This window comes from Platichthys flesus, chromosome 15, assembly GCF_949316205.1.
Source record: "Platichthys flesus chromosome 15, fPlaFle2.1, whole genome shotgun sequence".
Classification (NCBI taxonomy): domain Eukaryota; kingdom Metazoa; phylum Chordata; class Actinopteri; order Pleuronectiformes; family Pleuronectidae; genus Platichthys; species Platichthys flesus.
The window spans coordinates 13,051,862-13,063,009 of record NC_084959.1 but is presented as its reverse complement, the minus strand read 5'-3'; the positions used below and the strand labels follow the sequence as shown (position 1 = coordinate 13,063,009).

The 11,148-nt window shown below is 40.3% G+C and overlaps 1 protein-coding gene across 2 annotated transcripts; it reads left to right on the top strand.

The window, feature by feature from the left end:
• Positions 1-1,016: 1,016 nt before the first annotated feature.
• Positions 1,017-10,324, top strand: il13ra2 (interleukin 13 receptor, alpha 2). 2 transcript variants are annotated; one of them, XM_062405427.1, is made up of 9 exons: positions 1,019-1,453; positions 1,918-2,069; positions 3,769-3,925; positions 4,015-4,135; positions 7,083-7,267; positions 7,395-7,549; positions 8,538-8,679; positions 9,180-9,297; positions 9,396-10,324. In XM_062405427.1, the coding sequence occupies exons 1-9, from the start codon at positions 1,372-1,374 to the stop codon at positions 9,481-9,483; spliced, it is 1,200 nt and encodes a 399-aa protein (XP_062261411.1). In that variant the 5' UTR covers positions 1,019-1,371; the 3' UTR covers positions 9,484-10,324. The 2 variants fall into 2 exon arrangements, with proteins under 2 accessions (XP_062261412.1, XP_062261411.1); XM_062405428.1 differs by lacking the exon at positions 9,180-9,297 and having other exon boundaries at positions 1,017-1,453.
• The last annotated feature ends 824 nt before the right edge of the window (positions 10,325-11,148 follow it).

Genomic DNA, 11,148 nt, shown 5'->3' with positions numbered 1-11,148 from the left:
AACTGCACATCAACCAAAGTTGCCCCAAATCTGCGTTGTGTTACTTTGGCCATTTTTACAATTCCCCACATGGGCCACTTGGGGTGGACCTTGTGATTACACCTTGCCTGGGGCACCGCATGTTTACCGAAGAAAGGGCCCACATTTGTTTTGGGATATTGGGATGGCACTTTTCCAGGAGCTGTTTCCCTCACAAGTGTCGGGTCAATGTGCAACAACAACCAACGATGAGAATGGCCTAATTGTAGATATGGTAAGAGATATAAGACATAATAAATGTCAAACTAGGCATACATGCAATCCAGGTGTGGCTAGCGTCTGAATCAACTCCAGTCTCTACTGGATTAACTCAGTATCTGTTTGCTTTGTTACTATGGCACATGGAATAAACAGTAACATTAAGCGATACGTAGAATTTGTTTTCCAAACTCTGAGAAAATTATAGGTAATTAGTGGTTGGATGTATCAAAGTACATATGCTTTGTTACTGTACTGTACTCTCTTTTATTTATTTTCTTTGATCAAATCAGAGTGGCTAAGTAACATTACTCCATGTATTTTTACTTTAACTTGAGTACATTTTTGTGTGCTTGTACGTGATTTAATTGTTGATCAGACACAGATACAAATAATGCCAACACTATGTGCAACATTACCAATCATGCGATGAAATATTAATATGATGTTAAGCATAGATTGATATCATGTGGTATTACTTCTGTAGGTATTACTCACTACATATACTCCATGTACCCTTTATATTCTTTATTTGTACTTGTTCATGATTGTTTTATTATATTGTACTCTTCTTTTACTGACACTTGGGATTGTAGCTGGTGCAAGACTTTGCCCAGCAATAAATCCAATAATATCCATCAAGAAACCTTTTGTTGTTCTATCTGGCTCCCACTCATGGGGGTTTACACATGATAAAGTCAAAGTTGATCAAACAATTATAACCTCCTTAAAGACTATCTGATGGGACAAGAAACAAAAAACAAACCCAGACAATTGATGTTGTAGCCCTCTGACTAACAAAGAGTTATTGTGGGCATGGCTAAGGGAGAATTTCACTGGAAACAACACATAACCTCCTCCGTACATGTCCCTCTCTGTCTGATGTCTGCACAGAGTCCAGCCCATGTTGAGCCTCAGCCTGTTTTAACTTGCTGCAGAAGGAAAACAACTCCTCAGACACAGTCGTCCGGAGCTGTGAGAGCAGCAATTATTGATATTAATTTATCAAATTTTATTTACTTTTTTAGCCAGGGGGAACGTCTCGCTGAAACTATTTAGGCACAGCCTTAAGGTAGTTCTATTTTCTTTTTTAGTTTTTTTATTTCAGGGTCGGTTACAATCTTAAATACACTGATGGGGATGAAACGCGCTGTGACAAATCCAGCTACACTGATGCTGCTCCTTATAACCTGCAAGGAATGCACCGGATTTAAGGGTTGGTCTGCATGCATTTATTTAAAAATTTTCATTTGTTTATGCTTTATTACACTGTGGAAACCAAATCAAAAGATGGTAAATAGACCTAATGTGGTGCATAATAAATTAAATAAATCTCTGTACTAAATTTAATTCCTTTAACGAAAAAATGCTCTCAAGAGCCAGGAGGTGTTTCATGCGTCTGCAGGTACAATAGAATATATCTTCTCACATGTTAAAATCATTTTCAAAATCAAGAATTTAAAGTTACAGCATATCATTGTCTTGTTTTCCTTTTGAAAGTGGTGGATTATTTAGTACAGATCACGTTTAAATCGATCAAAATCGATTTAAACGTGTTTCATGTTGTTCAGTTGACTTCAGGGCCACTGTACTGGGAGACCGACTGGGTGTCAACACTCATACTAAGGTTTTTTCTGATATGGACACGGTCACCAGAGGTAATAAATCTCTCCCCTTCAGTGGATCCTCCTGAGGACCTCGTGATTCTGGACCCTGGTCATCTTGGACGCCTTGACGTTTCATGGAGACCCCCGGCCAGCTTGATCAACATGACAGAGTGCACCATACAGTACCAGCTGGAGTACTACAACCCAAACAAGGACAGCTGGACGGTAAGTGATTAGCATTCAAACATAAAAATACAGATTATAAAGTAAATTACAATATATTGTCTAAAAATGATGGTCATCTACCATAGTAAACAGTGTGTGTATGATTACATGATTAAAGCCTACTACATGTGTGTCCAACTTTGCTCGGATGACATTTTTCCACCTCAGACAAACACAATGAAATGCTCTATGTTAAGATTAAGATTAAGGTCCATTTATTCATCCCAAACAGATGCATGCAAAGGCACACTCATGCAGTTAGGGAAATGTAATCTCTGCTTTTGACCCATCTGGTGCAGGACACACCGAGCAGTGAGCGACCATGTACGGCGCTCGGGGAGCAGATGTTGGGGGAGTAAGGTGCCTTGCTCAGGGGCACTAGACAGGGTAGGGAGACTCTTGGATTTTTGGACAGATCAATCCAGGTTCGTCTTTTGTTGTCTCTCCGTGGAGTCGAACCAGAGACCTTCTCTGTCCATAGTCCAAGTTTCTGCCACTAGACCACCGCCTCTCCCAAGTATATGTTAATGAAGGTTATGTGCATGAATACAATAGAGGTTTTCATTACTTGACAGTGAAGTGGCACAAATCTGAAACTTAGGGATAGTTCACCCAAAAATCAAAATTCCCTCGCCATGTACTCACCACTATGGCGTTCGCACGGGGATCGCTGCGGAAATGTGATGTAAATGACACCGTTTTGTGTTGTATAGGAATGTCAGGGCTTACTGACACTTTGATGACACCACAGGAGCAATATGGCTGTATGTTTTTTTACCTTTGAGGACGTGGTCACCATTTACTCCAATTGCATCGGATTTGGCTGCAACGCTGTTTCCCCCTGAAACTCTTGACTGTTTTATGGACTCAAAAACTTCACTCACCCCTACATCGGCATAGTGGTGAATGGAGGATGAGTGAGTTTCGTTTTTGGTGGAACTATCCCTTTAAGTCTGGATGACATACTTAATCTTATCATTTATGGAACGTCACTGATTTAGAAAGGAGATGACCCATTCTATCTTAATGGGTCATGAAATAAGAAGCAGAAAAAGAGATATGGGAATTTGATTCTTAGAGTAAATAGTATTTCACCTGTCAATTAGCATTTCATCAATTCAGACATCTTTATATGAGTCAGACTTCTGCTGTGCCTGATTTAGACTGGAATATCAACATCGTTTCTGGGTGGTTGTTATTCATGCCCACACAGGGCAGACTGAGCAGTCCTAAAGCTACAACACATGATAATGTCTCCAAGAGATACCGTTACCTGTGGCATGAAGGAGTTAGGTTTCAGTGACAAGGATACTGACCATGTTCTCATTCTCAAAAGCACAACAGAGTCAATGATGGCAGGGAAAGAGACTCTACTGTAATGCTATAAACAAGGCAAACATACGTGGCAGAGCAGGAACAGCAATCAGGCAGGTTTGTAAAAGGTCTAAGGTCTGCAGAGTTTGGCAATGAGTACAAACGCTATTCAACAACTATTGAGTGCGAACATGGAGGTTGATGCAAAACGGATGGCTGGCTGACAGAGAACATACTGTATCTCAGATGGTCTTATCTCATCTAAGGAGGTTGTGTTTCCACCCTGTCTAGCTGTTGAATGCTTGTTTATATGCGCAAGACTACACCTTGGTTAAAATGTATTATATCAAAAAATGTTACTAACGACAGAGTTGTGTTTGTGCAGGCCATCAGGACATCTTGGAGTTCTTACAACGCTCAGTTTGACCTGATGAAAGACGTCAGAGTGAGAGTGTACACGCTGCTGGATGGACCCTGCACCAATGGCACCTTGGTCAAGAGTGTGAGCTACACAGAACTGGTTCAGAAACCTTCCAATAAAGGTTGGTCACGGAGGTCTTCTATGTGTGACGCGATAGGATGCTGTTATTGGAAATTGTATACGAACCAACAGTGATCTTTTTACCTTTAGGTGTGTTCGGTTCCAGGGTCAAGGATTTCCTCTGTGTCTTCTATAGCATGGAGAACATGGAGTGCACATGGGGAAGAAACCCAAAGATACCAGACAGCTCGCAGCAAAATCTTTATTTCTGGTAAGACCTTGTTAGACCTTCTAGCCATGACAGCAGTGCTCATTAGCTCTGATCCACTGAGAACTATCTACTCAGTATTACTGTATGGAGCCCACCCATATTTATTTTTGTTCACAACTTTGGGGATCCTCTCCCTTTTTCCTATATAGAACCAACAGAGCATTGACAACCTTTCTATCTAGAACATTCGTATTTGATGGACTGCTTTGGAATTTTGTAAAGAAATGAACGTTGAATTGTAATTATATTGGGGATCCGATGTTTCACCTCGAGCAAGCAGCAGGCACGAATTTCCCCTTCTCGACTCATTAGTAACAAGATATGATAAACATGGTAACGATTATCTGCTAAGCATAAGCTTTACCTTTGTCACTGATGGCTGAAATCTGATTTCACCCTGAGGTGCCACTGTTCTGTCAGTAATTTTTTTCTTTATTACATTATTACATTTAATTTAGCTGATACTATTATCCAAAGAGACATACATTCAACCATGACGGTACAAACCCAGAACAACAAGAATCCAGAAATTATAATTTTCTTATTTTTTTTTAAAGTTGAATCCAATGTGTGGTCGAAGGAGGTTTGTTTTTTGTAGGAGGTGTAGACTTCCTGCCGTCCTGATGTCATTGGCGAGCTCGTACCACCATTTAGGAGCCAGGACAGCAAACAGTTTGGTTGAGTGGTTGGCTGGCAGTTAGGGAGCAACAAGCCGATTGGCAGATGCAAAGCGGAGTGAACGGGCTGGGGTGTTTGTAGACTGGACCGGGTCCACTCACAGCACGGGACGCCACTACTAATGTTTTGAAACGGTTGCTGGCAACTGGTAACCAGTGAAGGGAGCGGAGGAGCCGAATAGTTCGAGTGAATTTAGGCTGGTTAAAGACCAGTCAAGCTGCTGCAGTCTGGATGAGCTGCAGAGGTCGGATGTCACTAGCAGGCAGACCAGCCAGGAGGGAGCTACAATAGTCTGGGCGTGAGATGACCAGAGCCTGGACCAGAACCTGGACCAGAACCTGCGCCGCCTCCTTATTGAGAAGGGGGCGTATTCTCCTGATGTTGTGCAGCATGTATCTGCAGGAACGTGTTGTTGCAGTAATGTTGGCAGTAAAGGAGAGTTGACTACCAAGTGTCTCCACCCAGGTTCCAGGCAATCTAGGTGGGGGCTAATACGATGGAAGTGTAGTTACAGAAGTTGGATTTGAAAATGAGGAGCATTTGTCATCTATCTTTTTGGTAAAGTAGGTGACAAAGGGGCATGGTAAAAGGGTGGAAAGAGGAGAGGGACCTGGGAGGGAGGTTGGTAAGGGTCGTCAGGGTGCTTTGAGTTTCGCCATTTCATTCCATTCATTGCATAGTGGATATAATTCTTCCAAGAAATCTCCCAAAGGACCTGGTGGACGTTAAAGAACACCAATGGTTAATTGTACCAATTTTCAAAGCTTTTTTGAAGAACACAATGAAAACAATTCTGATAGATTCAATCATGTATGGGTTTGCTCAAAGTTATCGAATGAACAGTAAACCCAGAATGATTTAAATGTGCACCTTACTAAATCATGAATTGTACTCTGATGTTCAACATATAATTTGCTCTTCTTTTATGGCATCTGATTAAGAAAAATCCTAGATCCACCTGTGCTTCAGAATAAGAGTCAGTAACCAATCAGCCACGTTTAACCACTATTCAAACCAACTTTTATCTGACAATTAGTTTTTCTTCAAAATTATTGCTAAGGACTTTCCAAGCTCAGTAAATAGTTCATGGACCCGGAGTCTTCTTTTAACTTCAACAGAAAACAGAGATGTTATATAACAACTAAATAGGTAATTGAAGAGGATAACTTATAATTATTCCCTTCACCCCAGCGTTGCTCCAATAAACCTGCCCTTTGTCCTCGCGTTAAATTTGACCTGTCTCCAAATTGTTTGATACCAGGCTTCTTTCACCTACTTGCTAAAAAAAAAACTAGAATATCACACAGTAGAGCATATACCTCCAACCAAGGACCAATAGTCTCCTAAATTCAATCAAGATTCATCAAAAGTCACACACTCATAGATCCATGTGTTATTCTCAGAGTTGAATAACACAAAGAAAGTGATCCAAGATTTCCAGGTCCACGCTTAAGTTTCCTCGAAATACATTCAGTGGTTATTTGTGTGATCTTGCCTCAACAAACAAAACCGAGCAACAATCAAATGGCAAGTTTTGAAAACATAATCTCCTTGATGGAAGCAATCAATGCCAGTTAACTTCCTTTCATTTGTGTGTTCAGAGCTGCATGTGTGTAAACAGGTTTTCATCACAGCTGTGGATCAGAGTTTCCAGACCACACACACATGCAGAAATTCACAACTCATTAACTGTATTTACTCTTGACTGTAAATTCCAAAAGAAACTGAAAACTTTTTTGTGATAAGTTGCGATGTTGAAACTAAAACATCCCACTAACCACAATTTAAAGATAAATGTACCTTAGGCTTCATTAAAAAATCCAACCCTGACTGAGCCAAGGAGAAATAAGTTGTATGGTCAACTTGGAGACAACTCAAGGATTCAATAATTTCCTTTAATCCAACATAAGTCTTTACTGAAGTCTTTATCCGAGTTGACAGGACGAGAGCTGCAGCTGAGGGGAGAGGCTCTGATGAAAGCTTCTCAATGAGCGAGCAGTAGTTGTTTTCTTTCTTTTATCCTTGACTTAGGCAGAGCATTCATGCCGAATTCAATGCAGGGTAAAGTGCACCTTTCTCTTGGGATTAAACAAAGCCGTCTGCAATCTCTTAAACCCTGTAGAAAGCCTTCAAATTGTGTTCAGGTTTCAGTGATTCTAAGCACCATGAACTTTAGGCCACTGCAGAATTCGGCAAGCATAAAACCTCACCTACAGATCCGATGATTAGATAACAGCACCGTGTGTCGTCTGGTCTGTCTCCTCCACAGGCACAAGGAGCTGGACCGAGCTGAGGAGTGTCCGAAATACATTGTTTCAGGGGGAGTCAGGAGCGGCTGCAACTTCACGATGAACGATCTCCCTTATTTCACTGATATCAATTTTTGCCTCAATGGTTCCTCGCCTAAAGGACCCCTGAAACCGACATTCACCTCCCTGCAAGCCCAAAACCAAGGTACATACGTGTTTGCTTTCTGTAGAAGAGCAACCACAGCAACAGTGAGGATGGAGTAATTTCTGTCCTTGTGTTTTGACTTCTCACATTCTATAATATACTATGTTTTAATTTTATATCCACGCAGTGAAGCCTGGGGCCCCACAGAAGCTGTATTTGCAAAGGGGTCCAGACAAGCAGCTGGAAATAGAGTGGGAAAGTCCTGTTGGGAATGTTCCTGAACACTGCCTTGAGTGGCAGGTAGAACACAGTCAAGAGGGACCTGACGGAAAAATAACACAGGTATGGGTGACACATCTTTGGATAGCAAACTCTTTTGACAATCCCTGTACTTTCCGACAGCAGCCATTCTTTCTGAAATTCCTATTGCGGGTGTGTAACTTTCCACCTGAGTTTCTTTTGAATGGGCAGTTGCAGAACCACCCGCAGTGTACGGGATAGGCTGGGCTGAGAGTTGGGAAAGCAAAGAGTATGAAAAGCTCCAAGAGCATCTTATAGTTGCATTTATTTTACAGTTGCAGATGCTATTGTTTTCCATTTTAAATTATAATTTTTCCAAGTTTAGATTCCCAGAATATCCATTTCCTAACCTGCTGCCAGCCATTCACTTTTTTCCCTCTGCATGGATCTATCACGTCTCTAATTTGAGTCCACTGAAATGTAAACACTAAATGATCTGCTATGAAATACTAAAAGCTTATGTGGAAACACACCCATAACAAAGGAGCACTGTTAAAAAACATTGACTTCATCTGTTTTAAAGAAACAATTACTACAGAAAACAACATTACAGATATACAGCTATGTTTCTCAGGGGTGTTGGTATCCGATGCAGGAAGCAGTCAGGCTACAGTGAAAATATTATCCCCATATCTAGAGAAACGTAAAACCCGAGGCAATGTGAACAGAACCCGGGTCAGACAGGCAGGAACAGGATTCTCACACTTTTGCACGTCTACAGATTTTAGCAATGAGGAGATACATAATGACAACTGCTGGGTGGAAATAGGGAGGCAAATACAGAGGCGATGGTTGAGTAATTGAGGGCAGATCCATCCTGTTTTAGTTGTAGGTGTGTCACGTAAGATATCAAACACAACTTTGACTTCTTGAAAATATGCATATTTCTACAGCCAGTCAGATCAAACACATCAATTTCGCTTGATTTAGTTGGTTTGAGTCACTCCTACTATGAAGATGTGTTGATCAATGCAGCTTTGAGCCGGTTTTGCCTGTGAATGTTGACTCTTTGAATGTTTATCATTAACAGATTTCAACCACAGACAGAAGCCTGACTCTGCCCCTCATCCCCGACCATGAAAGAAACTGTTTCAGGGTGCGGTCCAAATTACACAACTATTGTGTGGACAAAAGCTTTTGGAGTGACTGGAGTCGTCCTACCTGTCACCCAGGTGATGCACATTAAATTTACTACAAGGAATTGACACCACCAATTATGTCTTATTATCCTGGCCCCTTACCAGCTAATGATCTGGGTCATGGCAAATCCAGGCTTGTTTTGGTGAATAGCTAACAGCTAATCGAATGCTGATCCAAATCTGATCCTTTTATTAGCGTGGCAACATTTTACCTTCAGTGGTTTCGTATTGTATGCTAAATAAATATATAAAGTAACTGTATAGAGCCTCCTTGAGAATCAACATAAAGACTTGGGTTTCATTCGTTTCATTTTAATATGTAAATGTGTGCCCATTGTGTTGTTTGTGTAAGAATTTGATTGATTGATGTCCGGAAGGTTTATTGATTGATGTTTTCTTGACAAAGACATTTGTAAACAGGAAAATAAATAAATTCACTCAATTCAAATTGTTGTTTGGATTTCCACCAAAATTGCATAAACCCATTGATATCAATCCCTTTAATTTGTCTGACTTGTGTGTGTGTGCTTTAGAAAGGAAAGAAATCAGCCCAAAACCAGAATGGGACATGGTACAAGTCTATGTATACGTAGCTGTTGCCATCACTGCCACACTGGTGCTTACTCTGGGTTTAGGTACAATGCTCAAACTGTGAGTACATACACATGTGCAGTGTATTATCCATGCAAAGGGAAATGTACGATGCATTTGAATGGTAAACTCACTGCAACACTGTGGTTCCATTCTAGGAGGACATCAAGACAAGCGAAGAAGCTTGACTCTCTGCTAACCGACCTGTTTGGCAGAAGTTCAGCTCCGACAGTGACGGAGGCCTGAAGGGATGAGGGTGATGGAAAATCACTACCAAGCTCTGAAACATGGGGTCCTGTCATTGCCTGATTTCAACCCCTGCTGACACATGAGTGTAGATCCTATTAGACTGAAAGCTACAACAGGGTATTTACAAAAACAAATCATTTGCACAGCAGTATTATATTGCTTCTCTGTGCACGGCCTTTTAATTATATTGCTTCATGCAGCTGCTCAATTTTAACAACTGTTGTGAGATGTCTTATTTACTGGAATTGTTTTGTGTCAAGTTTTATTGTCTCCTTTTTGCCTCAAATCTTGCCAGAGGGTTTATTGAGTGTGAATCTGGCACACAGGGTTCACATATGTGTAATGGTTTTATGTTACTGCACTCAACTTGACTTTCATCGGCTGCAGAATTTGCAGTCTAAGTTTGAGGGATTTGAATCTTTTTTAGAATGGTTAATTTAACGAGAGGAAGTTTGTTACTTTAAGGTTTTAATGTCGCAACTTCTTTCCAGCTTAAGTAATTGTTCGGAAAACATAATGCAGATGGCTCAGAGGCATTATGTTCCCAGATTCAACCCATTTTCCTTCAGATGAACTCATGGATAAGCTGATAAAAATGTCTATTGTCACACATCACTGACCGCACAATGCACATTTGCCTCGCCTTGACTTTTTTAACGATTTCAGTGTGTCAGAAGATGTTTGTTTAATTATTATTATCACAGCATAGCAAATCATAGTAATTAACGTTACAAGAAACCTGAAGTGAATCCTGGACTTTTGAATGATACTGATGTGTCAGCATATTGTGTAGAAAATAATAGGAAAATTACTTTTACATAATAAATGTTTAATTTAATTTTGGGATATATGGTGAACTCCCTGTCATTATTTCGAACATTTATGTGCGAGAGAAAAATTTTAAACTCACTTTACTTTTTTTAATATATATTATATATATATATATATATATATATATTTGATATATATATATATAATAATTAAGTTAAGGGGAATAAATTAAGACACAGAGAACAATGAGACATTTAAGGTATTTCTAAGTATTTTACACATACTAGATTCTTGAAAGAAAAAATACAATGCAATTTGTGTTGTGTAAAGACTTTCCTCATCTCAAAATATTTAACACAAACCTTTAGACAGCAGCAGTGTTTGTTTTCCTGTAATACCCCAAAGAAGAAGAAGGAGAAGAAGAAGAAGAAGAAGAAGGAGAAGAAGAAGAAGACGAAGAAGGAGACGGAGAAGAAGAAGAAGAAGAAGAAGAAGAAGAAGAAGAAGAAGAAGAAGAAGAAGAAGAAGAAGAAGAAGAAGAAGAATTTTTATCTAGGACAAGGTGGAACCCTGAAGCTCTTCATAATTTTAAAAAGCAAAACATAGTAAACCTGATCTACTCCTGAGAACCTACTTGTGAGTGTGTACTGGTTACGAGTGAACTTCAGGTCTGTGGTTAGGACAGCACCTTGTTTTTCTAATGCTCATGATGCCCTCTAGTGTTCAGATGATGCATGGCACCCACCACATTCACAACTGAAATAGGTGCTATCATGGTGGCACTGTGTCGCCTCACAGCAGGAAGGTTGTTGGTTTGAATCCCGGGACCTTCTTGCATGTTCTGTCTGTGTCCTTGTGTTTTCTCACCCAGTCCAGAGACATGCTGAATGG

Bases quoted from the DNA above. Each gene is read 5' to 3' on its own strand.
- il13ra2 (XM_062405427.1), top strand. From the start codon at position 1,372: ATGGGGATGAAACGCGCTGTGACAAATCCAGCTACACTGATGCTGCTC. The intron at 7,268-7,394 runs GTACATACGTGT...ATATCCACGCAG, and splicing joins CCTGCAAGCCCAAAACCAAG to TGAAGCCTGGGGCCCCACAG. The intron at 7,550-8,537 runs GTATGGGTGACA...TATCATTAACAG, and splicing joins CTGACGGAAAAATAACACAG to ATTTCAACCACAGACAGAAG.